Source organism: Chinchilla lanigera, unplaced genomic scaffold (genome assembly GCF_000276665.1).
Source record: "Chinchilla lanigera isolate Chin_1 unplaced genomic scaffold, ChiLan1.0 scaffold00054, whole genome shotgun sequence".
NCBI lineage: Eukaryota > Metazoa > Chordata > Mammalia > Rodentia > Chinchillidae > Chinchilla > Chinchilla lanigera.
In genome coordinates, this window is record NW_004955455.1 from 14,880,028 (window position 1) to 14,904,085 (window position 24,058).

Below are 24,058 nucleotides of genomic sequence, written 5' to 3' on the forward strand. Positions count from 1 at the left end.
CCAAAGTTCACATAGGAAAGTTCATAATGAGTTCATATGGGGTATTTTTAAATAGCCACAATTTATGTGATAATTGAGATATGAAATTACTAGGCTCTCACGATTGAGGATACCACCAAAGGTCATCTTCTTTCTCTACCCTTTTCTTCAAACCTTCAGGGACAGCAGCTTGTTACCTTTCCTGTAGGCCTACTTTTGTTTTTATTTTGCGTTTAGACATCTGGTTAGAAAGTCTTAATAATGAATGGAAGTCATTTTTTTTCTGTAATATCTACATCAGTGCTACTTGGCAGGTGTGCATGAGCCCTCTGGTCTACCCTACAGTGTTGACCTGTGTATTGCCATATTTTGATCAGCTTGTGGGATTGATACCTGCTACTGCTGGGGAAGGGATATGCTGTTCCAACCATGATTGTAAAATACAGTCTGCATAATACAGGTTTTGTGGTGTGGTACAGCTGAGTATAGCTCATGCGCTAAGGACTGTTTTCTGTCTCTTTCTTAAATTGTCTCTTGTCTGTCAAAGATATTCGCTTCAATTTTCATGTTGGTTGGTTTTGAAGTTCATTCAGTCCTTCTTTAAATAATATATTCCATTTTACTCAGTAACCTTTTTAATATTGACATCCAGAGTCCACTGAACCTTCTCAGATAGAGCTGGAGCAGAGAAGATTTGGTAATTTTTTTTTTTTTTAAACATTTTCTGCCTGTTGTCTCCCTGCATCTGTAGTTTTCAGTGTATGGACAACTTAAAAAGCAGCCTTCATAAGGAATACACCCCTCGCCCCCGCCGCCCCCATTAGTGCTCTGAGCTCTGGATACTCCACATCTAGTTCATCCGAGGCCTTTTACAAGTACCTTAGTTCCCCGCTGTTATTAGTTAAAACCCCTATTAATTGTTCTTTGGGGAGTTTTAAACTTACACAGCCTATAGTTGAATTTTAGGCTAATTATCTGCATTTATCACTGTTGAAAATTTTTCCACCAGCAAGATATTGTTCATTTATGCAGTTATTTAAAATTTATAATAATAAAAAATGAAGTCAAATCCTTTGTCTCCCACTTAATACTTCTCTGTGAGTATAATCTTAAAATATATCAGCTTAATAATACTCATCTTTCATTAGGAAAAAAGCTGGGGCTATCTTGAAATAGTAGTTACAATATTTATCAGATATTTCAGTAATGAGCATATGTAGTTGATTATTTACTACAGGCTTCCTCAGAAATTTAATTTTAGAGATTCCAGTCTACAGTTTCTTTACTGAACTCTGTTTGACTCTTCCCTTGACTTCACAATGTACTGATCTTTATCATGTCAAATTATGAGTGTAAAGTTAGGAGTTTTTGTGGCTGTTTGCTTGATATCCCCAGCTGATTTTTATTTGTCCTTATTGTTCTGTTTTCAAATATTATTGAACTAGGACAGAATAATCTTTTTCTTCCCCTTTTAATAATATATTCATTGTTTTCTTCACTGAGTTGACAGGAGGTTGGGTTATTTCCAGTCCTGATAGTGTTAAGTTAGTAAGACTTTGTCAGTGTCTTTGTCAGAGTGAGTGACAGATTTGATGGAATCTCTTGTTTTTGAGTAAATGACCAGGCTGATCCAGAGAAAAGCAATCACTGCTGCATTTCTCTTCTACCTTTGGTAGCATTATGAAAGGAGAAAATTATTTTAAGTGGAAATCTCTGAATATAATGTAAAGTAGATAATGTGATTATTTCATTTATTGTTACCTAGTATTCAGGTTGTGATATTAATCAGATTTATATGTATGATTACTAATTAGAAAAACTGGTATTTATCTGGTTGATAATTTGATTTAAATAATATTTTATCACTTCATTATTTGCTTCATTGGCTTTTGTTACTATACTTAGTGGATTCTACTTCCTAAAAAGATGGTTTTTAAAGAGTTTAAAGGATTACTTTGAGTCAGCTAAATTCATTACACTCTAAGTAGAAGTGTGTGTGTGTGTGTATGTGTGTGTAGGGTGTGTGTGTATATGTGACCCTGTAGGCAGGCAGGTGGTACGGGGAGAGACTGTCAAAGAAAGAAGAATTAAGGAAAAAAATCACAATTTGTTTGTCTTTCCCTATTGTTAAGAGAAATATTATTAAAAGATGTATGTCACATATCATCTTACTGAAAACATTGCTAACATTTGTTTCTCTCCCTTACCTCCTTGCCAGAATCAGGTTGGGAAGGCAGTGGCTGAAGTGTGTGACTTTGCTCTGTATCTCGCTGGAGCTCAGACTGATCCCTTTCGGTACCTTCTGTGAGGGGACATTTCCCTAATGTTGGTGTCCTTTCCTTCATTCCACACTGGTGTGTCTGACCTCCTCCATGTTGTCCTGTACTCCCTCTATCCCCACTGCTGCCACCGAGCCTGCGCTGTGCTGTCCTCTCATCATAGCCTTCACGGTGTTCTCTCTGCCTCTGCTCTTACTCCTTCACAGTGAACGGCAACTAAAGTAGTGTTTTCGGTGTAGAAATGAGACGACAGCAATTTCTTTGCTAACCCCCATACTGTTGTTTAAAGACTTGAGGGATCTGGCCCTTTTTACCTCCCTAACCTCATTTTGTGCCCCCTCTCTCCTGCTTATAAGCTTGAACACAGTGGCCATTGTTTCCCAAACACATTAAGCTTGTTCCTCTACTTGTACCTCTTTCCTATAAAGTTCACCAGGGCGGACTGCATTTCACCCTCCCTACTTCCTGCTCTCTCTCCTTCTTCACCCCTGTGCCACTCTAGAACCCATCCTCTTGTTCTGTGCTGTCCTTATCTTTTGTTCTGCAGTTGCTTCTAAATGCGTTTGAGTCTGTCTTCCTGACCCAGGAGCCTGCAGGTTCTTGGGAGTCCGACGTCCGGCCTTTGTCACTGTGGTGCACTTGGCGCTCAGAACAACACTTGCACGCGTGCACAGGAGCTGCACGTTGTGCTGGCACACTGAACTGAAGTTGCCTAAGCTACTGATCACTAATACAAGGACGTGCTCAGTCAGACACTTTGTCTGCACTTCTTACAAATTGATGCTCTTGAAATAATTTAAACATCCATAATTTTAAGCATTCACCTTGTTTTTAAAGTGTCTAGGTGTGAGTTTGTATGTGAATGCATTAAATAAATGTTATTGTAATTTCTGCATACATCAGGATAGTTAGGTATTTATTAGGTATCCCTGGAGTATACCCAACTTTCCAGGTGCTACATCACCTGCAGGATTATATGTTTTCTGTGTATTGCTTTACTTAGATGTGAATTTCATCCTTATATTTAATGAATTATTTTTCAGATGACTCATTTAATCCCAATATCCCCTTTTTCTTTATATTTTGTCAGTAGAATTTTACCTCCTTAGGAGGAATTGTGCTTACTTGCTAAAACCAGTTATTCTATTTAGCATTTATGTAACATATTGCAAAGCATCTACTAATGTTTGTTTTTTGGTGGGGAAGGGTCTATAGTTCAGGCAGGCCTTGAACTCATTATGTAGCCCAGGCTGGTCTGGAACTTGAGGCATTCCTCTTGCCTCAGCCTCCCAAGTGCTGCTATTGCAGTCAAGTGTCACCACCCCCAGCCATCTAGTAATCTTTGGCTTCGTAATTTTATACACACTATAATAACATTTTTGTTTATTTTTTTATTGGCTTTAGCCATCAGATTTATAAAGGGGATAGAGGAGTCAAGATCCTGAGCAGTGCTGTTGATTGAAGGCTGCACTGTGTTTTGATTAAAGAGAAAACCTACCTTCTAGTGTAGCTCTGTGGCATAGGAAGAGTATGGAAGATAAATACTTGCTGATAACGGCATTCTACCAAGTAAGTGTCAGTTCCAATTTTGTTTTCCTTTTGCTAGTAGAACTGTGACCTTTTGTGAATACTATGAGAGAGACGTTTTCCAACAGTGCTGAGTATGAAAGGCCTTGCTTTCTGGCAGGCAAATCCAACTGTTGGAAAGCCTTTAAAGAACTTCCTAAGCCACAGTGAGTGTCATCTGCTAGCTCGGAAGTAGAGTGATCTCAAAAGTGGATGTCTTTGTGCTTGTGTTTTTTGTAGGAAGTATCTTTAAAAGTATAACTAAGACCATTGCTGTGAATAGGGCCAGAAAGTAATTTCATGATATTGTACTGTTTCACTTATATACCAATTCCTATTAAATACCTGTGATAACACTATTAATTTCTATAGCCGGGCCTGGTGGTGCATGCCTCTAATCCCAGTACTCGAGAGGCTGAGGCAGGAGGATCACTGTGAGTTTGAGGCCAGCCTGAGCTACAAAGTGAACTCAAGGCCAGCCTGAACCACATAGCGAGAACACCTGTCTCAAAAAGACCAAAAAACAAAAAGAGAGAGAGAGAGAGGTATAACACTATTAATTTCTTAAGAATTGGGGCAAAAGGGAGAAAGGGAAGGAATGGGGAAGAAAGAAAATGAACCTTCTTTCCTCTTTTTCATGTTTCATCTAATCCTAAAAGTATTTAAAGTAACTTACATATAATAAATGCAACAGAGCAGAAAAATTGATGAGGAGATATGTGAAAAGAGAAAAATAGGATTGATATTTATATATGATGAAGAGTGCAGTAGGGAGAAGCAACATGTTGTAAAAGCAGAAAGATTACCTACCTAACACCAGTGTTTGTAAATTTTCTTTTTTGCTGTTATTTGACTGCATAGGTGAAGTCCTCTGTGCTGCTGTTCACCTGATGCCTGGCAGCATGTGGAACTCCCACCTGCTTACACTTCCTTGGCAGGTCATTTCTCCTGCTGTGAGTTGGGTAGCGGGATCTATACAGATGTCAGAGGTCTGTCCATGTATTTCTTTCAAGCTGGCAAGAACTCCCCTGTGACTGTCACAGAATCTGTCATAATAGCTGGGTGTTTTTACAAAACATAAGCAAATGGTTCATGATTTTAAGATACACTATAAAATATATTTTATAATTTAAGAAGATACAACATTTCATTTTAGCAGTAGAGTGCTATGGAAATAGGGTAGTTTATATTCTCAGGCAGAGACTCTGACAGATCTAGAAAATCTTTGCCATTTTAGTGCCTGTTGATCCTTCATTCTTTGTAATATATAATGTCTTGGTATATGGGAAAACTGGTAGAAATTTTTATGATTCTTCATCACCTGCATGTCCCTTACCATTTGTTTCTGTCTTTCAAAATAACACCCCCCCAAAATGGGTAAAAGGTTTCAATTTGTACTTTAAAAAAAAAAAGAATTTCACATGTGTCTTAAAATGAGTAATAAAAGTACTTTGGCAGTTATGGGTTACCTAATATAAATGTCACTTTAATCTGTATATTTTTTCAGGCAAACTCCATTGAATTTTCAGATGGCTGTCCAGAGACTGTGACTGGATAATCTGGCCTAGTTTAGTAACCTCAAGAGACATTCTGATACGATGACTTTCATAGGATACTCAAATTTTATGTGTGTTGGCTGCTTGTTTTTCAAGCACATATCACTGACTAGCTCAGCTCTTATGTCTATTTTAGCATCTTGAAAATTATCTTATATTGTTTTTACCATCAGGGTGGAAACCCTCACTCTTTTAGCCTTTTTATCAAGGACATGCTGAATTATGATCTCTCTTCACTCTTACTTGTTCTAGCAAGTGAGGTTCCCAAGGAGGAATATTAAGTCTTTTAGGTCACAAAGGCAATGTTTTTGCATTAACACAGGTATGGTGCTATTCTGGTACCACTGCATGAACAGCTGCCTGTGATCTGGTATAACTAATGCACTACCCAAGTGCCAGTTTTATTGTCAGTGAACAGCTTAGTAGTGAAGATACAAGGGTAGAGAAGAGAAGTCCAGTTTTGTTTGTGTGTGTGTATATACTTGTATGATTGTACTCATTCATATACTGTGGATATGTAAAGTGCTTAATGAAACGGTTTTGTATTATAATAATGTACAATATTGGTAACTTTCTTAGAAGTGATTATTCGTAGAACTGTAATTATAGTTTAACAATTACAACATTGTTCTATCTCTCATTTAAAATGTATGCAATTAACTCATTAACTTCCTTAGGCATGTTCATTGCACTATAAGCAAATTTATTTCATAATTTAAAGGGAAGATATATGAAATAGTAAAAGTGTCTTCAGAGTTTTACAAAATATATAACCAAGTCTTGTTATTTGGATATTATAATACCACCCTCTTTTAAAAAGGAGGTGAAATTTGAGGCCTGTCCCATAAGAGAAACCTGAATGTACTTGTGAGCAAAGGATTCCACATAGTCCTTGTGCGGCCTGCCAAAGTAAACTGAATATTTTTAAGGAAAGGAAACCATTCGGTAACATTAGCAAAATATTCCCAAATGAAGATCTGTAGAGTGAGGCAATTTGGTTTTGGCAAGAGGTTTTGTTAATGACAACTTAGATAATTTTAAGATGTAAGTTCATAACACAGAAAGCATTTAGATAGAATTATCTAAATGCATGCTGCATTGTGAATCTGTTATCAAAACACTTTTACACTCTGGAAAGAATAGTTTATTAATATTCATAATGCATTTTGAAAAGCACATGTAACAGTTACATTCTGAAAACTCAATGTAAGAAGTAAAAATGTCTCTTTTTCTTTACAATACTTAGAATATTATAAGAGAATAAAATCATCTGGAATACTGGTCCTTCCTTTTTTGCATTTATGCAGCTCCTTTTCCAACTACTCTTTGTGTAACCTACAGCAGTCCTTTGGGTTTAAGTAAACAGTCTTAAAAGGTGCTTTTTAAAAAATAACTGGGAGCTGCACACTACCTGCTATTAATAATTACACAATTTTCCATTTCAAAATATTCACTGAAGTCAGCTGTTCTTGTTCTCTCGTGATGGAGCTTTCTTTAAAAAAGTAACTCAGTCTTTGGCTCTAACTGGAGCTGCACTCATCATCTGTTAGTGCCTGTGTTTTCAGTGTCATGTGTAATGCACTGTGCTAGGTGCTGGGGACGCCGCAGGGAAAAGCACAGCTCCTTCCTTCAGGGAACGCACATTGTGGCAGCGAGGCTATCAAAGTAAGTTAGATAATTGAAAATTACTCTAAATCCTGTGAAGGAAATAAATTGGGTGATAAAGGCATTAGGTATATGAATTAATTTATTGAGAGACAAATTTGGGATAGTACAAAGAAAGTGATTATCTTTCCATATTGGAGTACGGCTTTAGTTTTACTTTTTGGGCATCTGAGAAAATAGACTTCCAGCCAATGATGACAGTAAAATAGAATTTGTGATATTTTTTATAAAATCATAAAACTTACTTTGTTAGTTTTCCCCTTGTTCCTGAGTTCAGATTGTTTACTATAGAAACTGATACTTTTTTTTTTTTTCCGGTACTGGGAATCAAACTCACGACCTTGTGCTTGCCAGCCAGGTACTGTGCCGCTGAGCTAAATCCCCAGCCCCAGAAACTGATACTTAAAGACTGTGCTGGGTACAGACTGATATGATACTGTATTATATGTTGAGGGATTGTTTTAAGTGTTTTTTATTAGTATAGGTTTGTGATACATAATTACATTCACCTTGAGGGAACTGGTATATAAGATCTAAATCATTTTGAAGGGTTTTTAAAGTGTTTTATATTAAAGTAAAAAAAAAAAAAATCTGACTGAGAGGTGTTCTACCTCAGAATATTTTTACCTCAGAATTCCAGGCTTGTTTTTCTGTCTCTTAATAAAATGCCAGATAGTTTTAGAGCAAAGGTGTAAACTGTGACAAACTCAGTTAAATATTAATGCAGTATCTACTCATGCCAAGCCCATGCTAAGTATCAGGGTCCAAAATAGTAAAAAGAACATAATTCTAGTCCTCACAAAAGGTAGTCAGATGGGCTAGACATAAATTCACAAAGGTGAATTGCTCCAATTGAGATATACTCAGAGATGTATGGAAGCATTTAGCCTATTGTGCAGCTTTAAAGGTGACCTGGAAAAGGCAGGTAGGAGTATAAAAGATGGGAGAAGTTTATTCTAGACAAAAGAACAACATGAACAAAACCTAGAGGTGTGAGGCGGCTCGGCACAGGCAGTGAGGTGGCCCAGGCAGTGAGGGTGCAGTCTGAAGTGGAGCAGAGGGAAGGGCCGGAGAGGGAGCTCCCGTGATCCTACTCCGGTGCTAACAGCCTGTGCTTCCTTTTTAGTCTCACTACCGGGAGGGAGCAGGGTCGAGCTGTGTTTAGCTATTTAGAACTTACACAGTAGTAGATGGGACTTCTCTAGTACAGTTTCCTTTTACATCTGTGCACCTCATGATTCCTGCTTCAGAGGAAGAGATGTGTGTGATTTAAAACCCCGATGTCTAGGGAAGCTCCAAGGTGAAGTAGGACTGAAGGATTTCCACAGCTCCCAAACTGACATTGCTGTTTATCCAGGAGTTACTTTGAAGCAAAATATTTTGATCACTTCTTTCTTAGTTTAATTCAGAAAGAAGCAAGTCTTTGAAGTTTGGAACAAAGTCAGAGGAACATCTGGTGAAGTATTTTGGAAATACTTGCAGCATAGGTGAAATAGGAGAATAAATAGGTTAATAATAGGTAGTAAAGCATCCAATGGAAACAACTTTAGGTATGAATAAACATCCCTAAGTTAAAGTTATGTACTTAAAGTAAGAATAAATTTGTTTCAAAAATAGTTCAATAAATTGCTTTAGCGATTGCCTTCAGACTCAACATCTGCTTGATTTTTACCCCTCTTCTCTGAAGTGAGAACTGAGAAGCCTAACAACAAATTGCAAAATAAGTTGTAAATAAAACAAAAAATATAAAGTAACCTAATTGATTTTTCTGAAAATTAAAACATGCTTTTTCCCTATGTATTGAGATAGATTCTTTGGGTTTTTTCCTCTATCTACTAATGCGTTGTAGTATAATGATAGACTTACGGTGTTTATCCATCCCATCAGGTATTAAAGCAGTGCAAATAAGAGGGATTGAAGTGATGTACAAAGTTTGCTAAAACCTTCTTAGATGGTTTTGAGTTGGGATTTTTGTACAATGCTTTTTAATGTTTATATCTTCATAGAAAATTACTCATTTCATATGTTTTAGATTTATTGTCCAAAGTTACTTGTAGCATTTTTTTTTCCATTAAAAGCATTTGTTTTTCCATTTTTAATATTGTGATTACTTTTCTGTCATTGCTGAGACAAAATACCTGATGCCTAAAACTAAAGAAGGGAAGGTTTATTTAGCTCACAGTTTGTGGAGGTTTCAGTCTGTAATCAGCTGGCTCCAGGGCAGGTTGGCATGGTGAGGGGCAACAGCTCAAGGTGGCAGAAGACAGCAGAAGCAACAAGAGCAAAAGGGGGGAGCGTAGGCCTCTTTCCTTCCCTCGTATTGTACGCAGGCTACCTGCCCTAGGGCAGGTGTAGTACTCACACCATCTCCTCTTGCACAGGCTCAGGATGTTTACAAAGTGAGGACCCTGACCCCTGCTAAGTCACTTAGTTAAACTTCTAAACCTCTCAAGTTGATGGAATGTACAGTATCCTAGAGGTAGGGCATGTCCCTCTACACACTAGGATGTAGAACTGCTGAGTTAGTTAAGCTTCTAGATTTATCAAGTTGACACAATGTATCAACCATAACATGTAGTTACTTCCTCTTTTTCTTGTTTCCTAGATTGTCAGTGCATCTGTCTCCTTGCATTGACATCTTTCATCCCTTTATTCACCCTCTCTTTCTTCACTAGTGGTTTGTCTTCAAATTGCTAGTCTGTTCAAAAAACAAGTTTTATTTTGTTCTATTAATTTACATTTCTTTCTCTTTTATTAATATTGTTCTGGGACAATCTGATGTAAAAGAGTCAGCTATCTTAGGTAAGAGGTCCCATGAGGCCAAAGAAAGAGACAGATGAACCCAAGATTGCATAGTGTGCAGTTTGTTGGTGATTAGTGCCAGAAATGTAGTCAAAGGTGGCAGCAAGATCAGTGGATCCCTGTAATTTTGAGTCAGAGGGTAGGGACCTATGTAATGGTCAGGACAAAAGTAACTCATTCAGGCTGGAATGTACCTGAGTTATTCTTAATCTGATATCAAAGCCGCCAGGCACATCCCTAGCACGAATGGCTACAGTGTCACCTTATAAATTACACATACCTGTCTAAAGGTTTTGTTTGTCTATAATGTGCTGAGAACCTATACAGGGAAGCAAGCTGGTGTTATTCAGGGCAGTAATGGTAGTATGGTTGAAGATGGTTATAATCAGGTCAAGCTGGATTTCTAAATATATGTGTTTTGTCTTCATTATATTTATCCTTCTATTCAATTCCATTTACTCTTGTCTATTTCTGAACTTCCTGTTTTGAATTTTTATTTAAGAGTCTTCTAGGCATATAAAAATATTACTCTACTGTTTCCTATAGATTTTGACATGTATTGCTTTTGTTTCATTCCATTTTAAATATTGTGTGATTTCCTCTATAACTCACAATTTATTTAGGTAGTGCATGTTTAAACTTTCAAACAGAAAGATTTTATTTTCACCTGTTCTTTGCACTTTTGATTTCTAACTATTAATTTTTTGTTCAAATGTGTGATCTGTATAATATCACAAGTCTTGTGAAATGTAGCATTTGTCTTGGGTCCTGTTTACCTTTAAATATGTGCAGATCATTCATATGTCCTTGGAAAGAGAACACGTTCTCTATTTATAGAAAGCCAACGTATATACTCAAATTTTATGTATTTTTGTCATTCCATTGTTTTGTATTCTTAATACTTTACCTCTTATAGTAAATACTGAGAAAATATTAAGTATTAATTTTAGATATCATTTTCTTATACTTCTGCTTAAAATGTTTTTCTTCATGTATCTTTATACTATACACCATCTGGCTGTGTACATACATATTCATGATTGTTTAAATTTCTGGTTGAATTTCTGTTTATTATTATGAACTTAAGGTTTAAAGCATGTTTTATCTATTGTTATTTTTATACCAGCTTTATTTTTGTTGGATTCATGTAGCATATGATTTTCTACCTTTTATTTTCATTCTTTTGTTGTATTTTACTGAAGCAAATAGAGAAATAAATAAAGATGATTCATGAGTGGGAGAGCATCAGTATGGGAGTAGAGTATCTTAACAAAGAGAAGGGAGAATCTAGGACTCTGGGGAATAGGGAGGAAAGTTTAACTGCAGGCATGTGTAATACAAGGAAGAAGGTAAAAAACATCTGAATCACTTTTTACTAAGGAAAGAGCAGATAATAATCGTGAGCAGACAGGATCACTGTCAAGACAGTACCTGGGACTGTGGGTGTGCTCCATGTTGGAGTGCTTCTCTAGCACTCTTGGGCCCCTGAGTTCATCCCTAGCTCTGCCCTTGTGCACCCCCTTCCCCGAGAGAGACCAAGACCAAAATAGTGCCCTAAGAGAACAAGGGCAAGGCTTCAGTTTTACTGTGAGTGCACTTGTAGTGTTTTTGATTCTCTGTATTCCTTTGGTAGCATCATCTGTCCTACAAAAATAGGGTGCATAGGAGACTTGATGTAGGTACTGGTTTAGGTTACATAGAGTGTCCTTGTGTTGATGAGAAGACAAATCCTACTGAGGTGGAGGCAACGTTCCTCTAAGGTGGATGGTCTTGGTTGTGTGAATGCTCCTAATTAGGAAGGCAACCTGGATTCTTACTCCAACTGTGCTCGGAACCAGCTGTATACCTTGAGGCATACTTTCACCTTTACCCTGTATTAAGAAAGGACGAGCTTAAGTACCTCCAAAGTTCTTTCAGTTTTCAAATGTTGAGAATATAGGAAACAGAGTTGAGTGGTTAAAGGTTCAAGTAAAAGCAAGTGATGGGTGAGAAGATATATATGGTGCTTGAAATAAAGGTTTACCTCCTAACTCTAAAATAAAACTGCGAACCATCATATATCTCTGATTGTATTTGTTGAGCCTCTTATTTTCACCATTCACTTACAAATCTAATTTCATTTTACCTATGTAAAATACCAGTTCTTAGAGATCGTGGTGAACAGTCACATTTATATGTGGCTAGCTAGTGTGAGAATATTGAATTTCAAGTCTAATTCCAGTTGTGCCTCTATGAATATCCTTGAGCAAGACAAGCTCTTTTTAGCACTATTTTCTCATCTGTAACATGAGGGAGTTTGGATTTTGTGTGGAATCACTTCAGTTTTACTTTTAGATCAGAAAGCATGATAATTCTTATCAAGACATCTGACACAATCTTTTAGATTATCCCATGTAGACAATGTGTAGTAAATAGGTGACAGTACTCTGGTAAATTTGTAGCTTGGAAGTATCTGATGAGATGACATAGGACTCTGTCCTCAGTATTATCTTTTTCACCATTTCAGCAGTGCCAAGGATAAATGTACCAGTGGCTTGCTGATCCACTAACCAGTGTGTTGGATATAGATTTAGGATCGACAGTGATCTCAGCAGGCCTCACTGAAGAGCCAGAGGAAGAAGCATCATGATTTCTCTAGTGTGCTCCTGAGTTGGACCAGTCAGTGCACTACACAAGGGCGGGAGACAGGGGCTTCCTCTAATCTTGCCTCCATTGCCTTCTGTGTGACATAGGGTCCACTGTGAAAAAATAAAAGTATGTAGTGAATAAACCCTTCCCCCTTTGTCATGCTGCTTCATTTCGCCAGTGTCAACCAATATTACTGTGCTTTTAAGTGTTTTTCCAGAAATAGTTTATGCCAACATAAGCGAAGCGTATATGTATTTCCTCTTTCCCCATTTAATGAAAATGAGAACGTATTATTTGTATTGTTTTGAACCATGTTTCTTTTCTCGTATGTTTTTGTTGGAGTTTTCCCAAGTTAGTAGGATCATTTCCTTGTAAATTGCTATATAATACTACTTTGTAGGGACATACCAAGTTCAGTTAAGAGATCTCCTGTTGATAGATATTTTGGCTCTTCTCAGACTTGATTATGAGCAATGCTATAATCACTCACTGCACAATAGTTTTATCTGTGGGATAAATTCTTAGAAGTGGTATTGCTAGGTTTAAGGGGAATTCTGCTTTCTAGTGGTAGTATTGTCGTCTTTCACCTCTTGTTTCATATAATCTTGGCAGAAATATAGAACTTAATAGTTAGAGAAGATCTAAGTACCATCAAATTCAGTGATTCTGTGAGTATGGTCTCTGGGCCAGGAACAGCAGCAGTATCATTTGAGAACTTATAGAACCCCCATCCCCACCCCCAAATCAGAGCCTCTGAGGGCTTTGGCAATCGGTGCTAACAGTTGCTTTTACATGTGAGGAAACTGTCACCAGAGAGATACAGTAACTTGCCAAAAGCATACAGTTACTGGTGCCCTCTGTTACATTTCTTTCTTTAAATTTATTTTAAAAATAAAAGAAGGAAAACATATTAATAAACAGACATCCATTTATAAAATAGCGTAAGAACAATACAAACAATACAGAGTTACAGGCAAACTGGTAGGAAATTAACAATGCTTGTTGTATTACATATTGATATCTTCAAAGTGGTTTCTCAGGAAAACAAACAGAGACATGCAAGATTGAGCAAATAAATAATCATTAACTGTTCCTTTTAGTAATGCGGTAGAAGTCAGTAGTACAACTATGTTAGCTATCCTGTATATACATACATATATAGTTTCCCCTTCTTTCTTTTCTCTTTTCCCTCACCTCAGTTTCTCTTTACTTTTGAGCATTTTCTTTTCGTTGCACAATGTCTATCATACCTCCTAATTTTTATTTACTCTTTCAGGTTCTTACACTAGTGAGATAATATATTGCTTACCCTCTGTTCCATTTCTACTCTAAGTTGCTTTTTTTTTGTATCTTATTCTAATTGTTTCTTTTAAAAAGACATCTTCAAAAAGCGCAAAAAGATATTTTCCTTTCAAAATGACCAATGTTGAAAACAGGTCATTGGGTGGACACAGGCCCATGCCTGTAATCTCAACACTTCTGAGAGGCTGAGGCAAGCGGGATCTGAGCTGCTTAGCAAGACTGTCTCAGAAAATAAAAGGGGCTGGGGATGTACTTCAGTGGTAGAGGCCCCCTCCCTTTAGTTCTTTTTCCATTTGCTCATCTCAGTTCCTTTTTGGGGGGCATAACAAATATTAATAACAGCTGTTTAGATTCAGCTAACTTTTTTAAACCTATAAATTGACTCCCTGTTACTTTACATGCAGGAATCATTTTTGTTATCACAAGTGTTGGCTTCCAACTTTTTTAGATTCCTTTCCAGTCATGTCACGTGATGATTCCTTTCTAGAATTTCCAAACTGCGCACTGCTGTTAACTAAATCTACTTGCCCCGCACCTTCCTCTGAAATCCTGTGTTCATTTGTTCTTGTCCTTCTGAAGCATTCATTTGTAAGTTCTACACTGAAGAAATCATTACATTTTAGCCTCCCTATGACATTTTGTTCTTATTTCTGTTTCTGTGTTTGTGCCTGGCTTTATTTTATTCATATGCTTTCATATCAGTCTCTAGCTAGTATATATGCTTCTTTGGAGCAAGGACCGTATTTCATGTAATATCACTTTAGCCCTTTGCACCATTCCTTGTACTAGTTGATAGATAAGTGTTGGTTGCATTTATTCTCACGCACAGTTTGGAATCAGTGTTAAGAGCAAACATTGCATGGCTACACTCTACATGTGTAACTCCCACCAGCTTGTTATAAGTAAACAAGCTGTTTGTTACAGAGATAGTAGGCATGAATAAGGATGCCTCTCCCTAACCCCTTGGCTGAAATTCACAACTGAAAGCCAATCCACTGCGTGTTGTTTCTATTACTTGTTGTGAATGTTATGTGTTGAATATAATTTTTGTCATTTTCATGAAGGACATCATATTTTTGCTATTGATATTTATACCTGTATATGCACTTGTGTGTGTTTAAATTATGTGTGCATTTCATTCTTTGTGAACTTGAAACTTAGAAGTATGTTATCAAAGATAATTTTAAAATTCTTATAGAATTTTAGTCCTATTTTGTTTTATTGTGCTAAATAACCAAGTACCAGGACCATGTTTTCGACTAATGAAAGTTCATTCTAATAAAGCAAAAATGTTGTGTTTTAAAACTTGTTGAGGAGGAGCATATATATGCTTCACTGTGATAGTCTCACTTTAATCATTTTTATTTAATTTTTCCTTAAAACATTAATTTCACAATTGAAACAAAGTTTATGTTTTGAGTAGTAATCAAAGAGGACTTCATAGTAATTTAGAGAACTATTATTTATTTGGGAGGTTTTTATAATTCAGTTTATTGGTACAGTTTAGATATACATAAGGAACACATTCATCATAGGAAATTTGTACCTGTACATTGTATATCTTAGTTCCTCTTTTTTTCCTATTTCCTCCCCTCTCATCAATCTCACTTACCTTTCTTATTTACAAAGCTTTGTTTCCATTTCTCAACCTCCCAATTCCCCTTTCCCTTTGAACAATAACTTCCTATTTTATAATATCTGTTATACATATTGGTTCTTATTTATACTTTGTTTCTCACACCAGAGAGACAATTCGATATTTACACATACGTGTCTCACTTATTTTACTTGAGTATGGTCTCCAGGTCCATCCATTTAGCTGTAAATGTCTCAAGAAGTACAAATAGCAAATAAATACATGAAAAAAATTCAGCATCACTGATCATTCAACAGAAGGAAATTAAAACAATGCTGAGATTCTCACTCTAGAAAAAACAGGTATTATCAACAAATCAACCAATAACTAGTGCTGGTGGGGCTGTAGGGGAAAAGGAACCCTTCTCCACTGTTGGTGGAAATATAGGCTGGTGCAACCACTGTGGAAATCAGTGTGGAGAGTCCTCAAAAAACTAGGACTAGAGGTTCTGTTTGACCCAGCTGTTCTCCTTCTTGATACCTTCTCGAAAGAATGAAAAGCATCATACCTCAGTGACACGTGCAAACTCATGTTTATGGCAGCACAGTTTATAATAGCTAAATCATGGAAACGGCCCAAATGCCCATCAACTGACAGATGGGTGTTTTGGTTTTGTGAGACAGGGTCTCACTATGTAGTTTAGCCTGGACTTGAACTCACTATGTAGTTCAGGCTGGCCTTGAACTCACGGCAGTCCTCCTGCCTCAGCCTCCCAACTACTGGGAATACAGGCATGTGTCACCATGCCCCAATTTAGACAATTTTTAAACAGAAACAGTATCTTAGAGATCACTTTTTAAATGATGCTTGCCTGCCCTTATTTAGTAATACGCTTTTGTTTCATCAGGGAAATGTGCAGATGAGCTGTTTTGAGGAATGAGGATGTGCTATGGCTGGCCTTAGGCCATTGTTAACAACTTGGAAAGAATGTACCATTGTAATAACTTAGAAAGGATTCTTCTTCATGATGCCTCATTTTTATCAGTTTTTAGCTGTTTATTTGTGTGGAAAATAGGAAAGTGGAATGCTTCAGTAAACTTGTGATCAGAAGCAAATTTTAAAAATGAAATACCCATTAAGAACCCGTGTAGAAACTATATTAACAGTTATGTATTGGGAATTAAGTGTATAGCAGTGTCCTTCATTACTATTTTTAGAGCAGATTTTCTTTCAGTATTTATTAGTACATGTTTGTTGGACATAATGATTACATTCCTTGTGAGGAGTTGGTGTGTGGACATAACGTATGGCCGTTCATTTTTCATTCCCTTTCCTTTGCCATACCCCGTTTCTATCTCTTGACCCCCTGCCCATTTGAAAAAATCTATTTCCCTACTTCTTTTATCTATCTTTTATTTTGCTCTTTATTTATATTTTGGGTTTCTCTTATAAGAAACACCACACAGGGGCTGGGGATTTAGCTCAGTGGCTCAGTGGCTCAGTGGCTCAGCGCCTGCCTGGCAAGCGCAAGGTCGTGAGTTCGATTCCTGGTACTGGAAAAAAAAGAAAGAAAAAAAAGAAACACCATGCAATATTTAAGCTTGTGTGTCTGATTTGTTTCATTTAACGTTATGGTCTCAAGGAGTATGCATTTTTCTACAGGTGACTCACTTTCACCCTTCTTATGGCAGGGTAGTACTCTACTGTGCCTAAATAGCACATTTTCTTCATCCCCAGGTGCATTCAGTTACCTGATCTTTGACAAAGGGTCCAAAAACATGTACTAGAGAAAAGATAACCTCTTTAATAAATGGTGCTGGAAAAAAATCTGGCTATCTACATGCATAAGATTGAATCTTGACCCATATATCTCACCATGTACTAAAATAAAATGAAAATAGACCAAGGATCTAAATGTTAAAACAGATCAACAGTTTTAACCCTATGTTTTAAGCTTGTGAATTTGGTGTTACTGTATTGTCACATATAAACAGAACCTGTTTTGTTGTTGTTCCTAGAATCAGTTAAAAGCCAGTTGAGACTCATCTCAGGAGTTGCCTTTTTATCTTGTTCATAAACCACTTTTTTTAAGTAAGCCTTTTGAATTTAGTTTCTGTATTTATTTGGCTTAATACAGTTTCCACTGCTTGACATGCGCTGGGCACTGAGAAGGTAGAAAAGTTTGGTGATTCTCTTTTTGTTTTTAGGAATATAGGATAAAATAGGAAGCATTCCACACCGTAACTTTGAAAAGTTCAAAATGCATCATACTTACTTTTTCAGATTTATCTGGCAGCTTTAGTTCATTAACAAGTGATTTTGTTATATTATCCGTGTAAAGTCTACCAGAAGGTTTTGTTTTGTTTTTCCCCACAGTTGATTAGAGGTCAGCTTCCCCAGATTGCTGGTAAAGTAGAGCCACATCTCATCTGTAGCTCCTGTTTCTCGACCTGTTTCCTACCTCAGTATACAATTCTTCTTTTTTAGTGAGCATTTGTCCTGTGCTTTCACATTCTTTCTTCATGGAGAAAGTAATGTGTGCACCAGTGTGGAGATTGCCCAGCACCAGCCCATCTACTTGATCAACGAGGAGCATATACACATGGCTCAGTCTTCACCTGCACCATTTCAAGGTGAGTGAATGACACTGTTCCTGCTCTCCGCCCCACTGCCACCACCACCAAATGAACAGCAACCTTTCCGTGGGGCTTGCAGGGTGACGTGGTGTCTGAAATGCAATCTTAAAGGTGAACAGAGGGTCAGTTTTTGAAGACGAGAGGAACAACTACCATTTTACAAATTAGCAGTAATAGCTTCTTATTTGTGGAAGCTTATCACATACAATATGCATGGTATATGTGATGGGTGTATTGAAGCATCAGATACACATGATTTTCTTCCTTATGTCTCAGAAATAATCCTGAGAAATATTTGAAAAATATAATACAGCAAGTAATTAACAAATCGTATAAATGAAAAGTTTCACCATTGTGTTTGTTAACAGTGTTAATTAATGACTTACAGAGGGTTATTGTTAAAACTTAGAATTTGATATTTCAATCAAAATTATTAATTTCTACAGTAGGCAGTATAGTTTATTCTGTTACTAATATTTGTATTATTTTCTTGTAATTATGTATCATACTGTTAATAACTATTTGATTATAATTTTACTTAGTATATTCATAGTTTCATTGATTGTCATTTTTACCATCTAGATATTCTAAAATAACTTCATGCCCTTTTGATCTGACTGAGCATTTTAAATCTTTATTTTTGTCTTTGGAATTCAGAGTTTTCTGTTAGTGCTTTTAAATGTTATATTATATTGAGCCATATGGAAAACTTTTTTAGTTTAATCTAATATGTCATTAGAAGAGATACTCAGTTGAAATAGTCTTACTATATTATGCAGATCAGAAGTTTTAAAACATTGACACTTTAATAGACTTAACTAAAATATTTAAGTGCCACAGAAGCCTGTCATGTGAATATTTAGCATACATTTTACTTTATTATTTACTTTTGGTCTGTCTCCCCATCAGTAGACCTCCAAAACAAATACTATTTTGATTTTTAAAAAATTTACCCCCCCCTGTACTGGGGATGGAACCTAGGGACAGTTTATCTGTACTATATCCCCAGTCCTTTCTAATTTTTTAAAAAAAAAATTTTATTTTTGAGACAGGGTCTTCTTAAATTCCACAGAGTGGTCTCAAAGTTGTGATCCTCCTGCCTCATCCTCTTGAGCCACTGGGAATTCAGGCTTGGACCACATTATTCTGATTTAATTTGATGAAAGAATCAATTTCTTGCCCTAAAGATAATTAAGCCTTTTTTTTTTAAGGTAAAAAGGAACATTAAATTCTCATTTAACTGTGCCCTGATTATTACCTAAAACCCTTTTGCCCCAAACAAAGGTAATTTATCCTTCTGAAAACTGTCCTTTTTAAATGTATGAACTGCTGTTAAATACAAAACAACCCAATTCTCAAAAGGTACTTTTACAAATTGTAACATACACGCTATTACAGAGTATCAGTTGTAATTAAAATTCTCTATTTCCTTGAGTAGTAAAGTTTAGAAGATCATCTGACTTTATCCTAGACCTTTATCTCTTAAAAACAGTTATTTATGGTAATAATAGAAGAAATTATTGGTCATAAGGGAAGAGAAGAGACCTTTCTAATTTTTTAAGTTAGGAAAGGTAGTATTAAGAATACCAGAACAGCAGAAAGACTCCATGAACTATGTGATGTCTACAGCTACCTATCTCTTGGTGGATATGACATATCGTCCAACTTTTATAAAAGACGAAAAGTGAACAAAAAAGGACATCCCACCTAATAACTATGTAAACTTTTTTCTAAAAATTAGGATTAAGAAAAAAATGACGTTTGTCCTCAGAAAAGAATTATTGGAGAGGCTGAGATACTTCCTTTAGGCTAAGAACAGGCTGGGCTATAGCCATGTGTTAGCTATATGTTTGTTTCTAATTCAGTAAAAATGACATCAGGGCTGAGAACTGAAAGAAAATAGAAGGGCTTTTATTTTCTTATTTTGAGTTAAATAAATTTTACCTGGAGTCATCTTATCAGTAGACCTCTAAAACCAATCATAACTAAGTAAGCATATGTTCAAGGTATGTACATTAAGACATTTCTTCTATTACAAGTTGTATTTATGCTATATTGTTCATTGATTACTGCAGGTATTTAAGAAGTCTCGGGAACCACAGGCAGAATGTTCTAGCAGATGTGGGGTATATGTATTGACTTTCATTTGTTATGGAAGATCCTATGTTCACACTATATAAACTGTTACTAAGGAGATATGCATAGATTTTAATGTATAGATAGTTCATATATTGTGTATTAGTATTGTTGATAGTGTAATACTATCCCTATTGATTTCCTTCAAAAATTGATGGGACTTGACAGGCATATAAATAATAAGTACTAAAATAAAACTTTAAAAATCATGCCTTAGAAATCATTAGGAAATACAGAGCAGTGTGCATTAAGTGGGGCCATGCAGTAACCCAGTGGTGGTGAACTCATGGCATGTGTGCTGTAGCCAGCTGTTGGTTATCATTGAGAGCTCTGAAAGGTTTGCCATCACTACTGTAGCCTAAAATTGCCATGTATGTTGTATCATGTGTAAGTAGGAATTATTCCTCTAATGTGTAGCATAATGTTTGTCTTCCCCTCTGTAGTACTGGTAAGTCCTTATGGCTTAAATGGCACACTGACAGGCCAAGCATACAAGATGTCAGACCCAGCCACCCGCAAGTTGATTGAGGAATGGCAGTATTTCTACCCGATGGTGCTAAAAAAGAAAGAGGAATCAAAAGAGGAAGAGGAATTGGGATACGATGATGATTTTCCTGTAGCAGTTGAAGTAATTGTTGGTAAGAGAAAATAGTTTGCCCAGAGAACTTCATTCTGTCTTCATCTTCCTTAATTTAAAAGGTAATCATTTGGAATCATCAGAAACAATCTCCATAATTTTCTCCACTTATTTTTTTATTCTCTTGACACAGCAGTATATGCTGAGTAGTTATCTTGCCTGAAGCACCAATAGTTCCTGTATTCCAAATGCTATTATCATCGTGTTGGAACACGTGTTTAAACAGTTATTAACTTAGAAGAGAATGAAACATAGCACTTCTGGCAGCGCTTCACTTTCCTGCTGAGCTTTGACCCTGACCTCTGGAATAATGAAGTTGGCAGTCTTGTGTGAACTCATCCTCAGGCTGGCACTCTTTTTGCACTTTCCTTACAGGTGGTGTTCGGATGGTCTACCCATCAGCTTTTGTTTTGATCTCTCAGAATGACATCCCAGTTCCTCAGAGTGTTGCCAGTGCTGGCGGCCATATCACGGTTGGGCAACAGGGCCTTGGCAGTGTGAAGGACCCGAGTAACTGTGGGATGCCTCTCACCCCTCCCACCTCTCCGGAGCAGGCTGTCATTGGTGAGTACAATCAAGGAGTGTCCTGGGTAGAGAAGATCCCAGAAAGCCATGTAGTTCCACTGTCCCGGAACAGGTGAGCACCCAGAAAAATTCTTGGTGGAAGAGATGGAGGTCTTAGAGTAACCTAGGGACTTTACAGAATGAAGAAAGAACATTATAAACGAGCAAAATTTGTGTGCTTCAGAATTTTAATTGTGCCCATACCTATATTAGTTTTTACTCTACTTGAACTGTCTCATTACTTGTAAGTTTCACACACACATTACCATTTTACACTTGTGTGCATATTTACGCACATGGGAAAGAATATGTAGGTCGCCTTTAGAAATAAAAACAAATGGAGAACTCCAAACCAGAAAATGGTTGAAGTGTTTGCCTAAGTGATTACTGCTAACAAGAACACACCTTAGATTTAGGTAATTCTCTTCTATTTCAAAGTTAATAGTAGCAGCTAGGAGCTATAAGTTAATACTTTGTTCTGTCAGTAATCTGCATTAATAGTAGATATTAATAATATGTGAAAATTTTGACAGTTTCAAATAGTCTTCCTTCATGGGAAAATACAGAGATGGTTTAAGTTGGGAGTATGCACACCTTCTTTATTGAGTAGTGTATTCCCTATATCACTTTTTGTTGCAGTAGTAGTAGTAGTAGTAGTAGTAGTAGTAGTGGTAGTAGTTGTTGTTGTTGTTGTTGACTTCATTATAATTGGAAATCTTATCACTAAGGAAAGTGTATTCATCATACTTGAGCTGAAATGAAATTGTTTATGGACATTTAATGTGGGCCGCGTTGACAGAACATCAGAGTAAATAAAATCTTGGCTAAATCCCTGCTACACTTTGAAAGCAAACCATCTAACACGTTGTACACTTACATGGTCATTTCTGTGAGAATTGAAAAGATACTGTTTCACAGTTTCTAGCATGCTGCTTGTCACATAATAGGCATTCAAGAAATATTCATAGTTGAAGAACGTATTGGGAAAAAGCATAGACTTTGTGATTCAGTAGAGTTAGTTTTAAAACCTGGCTGTGGCCCGGGATATAGCTCAGTGGTACAGGGCCTGCATGGCAAGCACAATGTCCTAAGTTCAATTCCTAGTTCCCCCAACCCCCTGCCAAAAAACAAAACAAAACAAAACAAAACAGGGTTGAATGGGATCCTGTGGCTCTAAAATCCCAGACTCCTCATCAATTATCCCCTTTCTTATTAAAGGCCAGGGATAAAGCTCAGCGGCACAGTGCCTCCTTGGGAAGCACGAGGTCATGAGTTCGATTCCCAGCATCAAATTAATTAATTTTTAAAAACCCTGGCTGTACCTTTCACAGTGTGAATGGCCTTATTGAATGCTCATACTTTTTCTGAACCTGTTTCTTTTTCTGTTAAGTACATACCTTTCAGGGTTGTTATAAGAATTAGGTCATATACATGAAAGTTCTTGGTAAATAATACAGTAATACATAAGTGGTAATTTTAAAAGTTTAGAGCAGTAGTCAAAACTCTAGTTTCAGCATGTGTTATTAAGTCATTTGGAAGGAGTCACTCAGATACTCTGTGAGAGACAGAAAGAGACCATATGGAGTCTGTTTTAAAAAGTCATGTGGCCAGGGATGTAGTGGTACACAAATCTTGCCTGGCAAGCACAAGGCCCTGAGTTCAATTCCTGGTACCAAAAAAAAAAAAGAGAGAAAAAGTCATGTAGTTGGTGACTTGTTGAAAAAGTGTACAGTTGGCTCTGTTGTGTCCATAGGTCACTCATCCGTGGATTCAACTAGCTGCAGATTGAAAATATTCAAGAGAAAACAGTTGCATCTGTACTGAACATATAGGAAATACTGTTCTTTGTCAGTGTTCCCTGTAGAATACAGTATAATGCTGTTTATGCAGTGGTTACATTGTGTTGTATATTATAATGATCTAGAGATCATGTAAGTATGCAGCAGGATGTGCATAGGTTGTGTGCAAACACTTCATCATTTGATGTAAAGGACTTGAGCACCCATCAATTTTGTTCTTCGTGGTGCATCCTGGAACCAATCCCGGACAGATAGCGAGAGGTGATTCTATGTGCAGATCTAATACAATGGAGCAAAGAATTTGGATGATCCCTTCTGAAAGGGTTTTGCTGTCAATATTAGTTGCAGTTACTTTAAAAATGAAAAAAAAAATACTTTTACCATCCTTTGTACTGATGATCACAGAGAAAATCTATTAATAAAAATATTTAAATTACTGGTATTTTAAAAGTTTTCATTTTAGGTTTTAGATTTTTAACAGTTGCATTACGTTAAGTTTTTATCTTTTTTTGTTGTATCTTTGTTTGCCAGATACTTAGTGAAATTTGTATAAGGCCTGCTGTGTACGTGATGCCTTGATTTCTCATCAGTTCAGAACTCTGAATTTCACAACTCTGAACTGAGAGGTTTTGTTTTTGGTGGGTTTCATTGTAGGTCTCATTACTCTAGAAGTTCTAATTCCCTCTTCCTTAATTCTGTGTATGGTATTGTGCTAGGCCTTGGATAAGAAAAATCCCCTGAATACGGCCTCATTCTGTAAAACAAACAAACTGAGTAAAAGCTTACGGTATCTGTATAGTAAAATTAATTTGCGCAAGTTTTCAGGGCATAGAATATTGAGTCAAGCTTAGGACTCCTGGTCAGCCTTGTCATTCTAACATTGAACATTGCCGTGTTTTCCTAGATTAGGGACAGAGTGGATAGCTTTGCCCC

At 36.7% G+C, this 24,058-nt stretch overlaps 1 protein-coding gene across 1 annotated transcript in view; it reads left to right on the plus strand.

Annotated features, from left to right (window-relative positions):
• Med13l (mediator complex subunit 13-like) overlaps window positions 1-24,058 on the plus strand; it is a gene marked incomplete at its 5' end in the record, with an annotated part of 280,811 nt that overhangs the window by 200,612 nt on the left and 56,141 nt on the right. Inside the window, 3 exon segments of the mRNA XM_005396553.2 lie at window positions 17,841-17,986; window positions 20,569-20,763; window positions 21,138-21,326. Of these exon segments, the coding sequence (XP_005396610.1) occupies window positions 17,841-17,986; window positions 20,569-20,763; window positions 21,138-21,326 (530 nt within the window).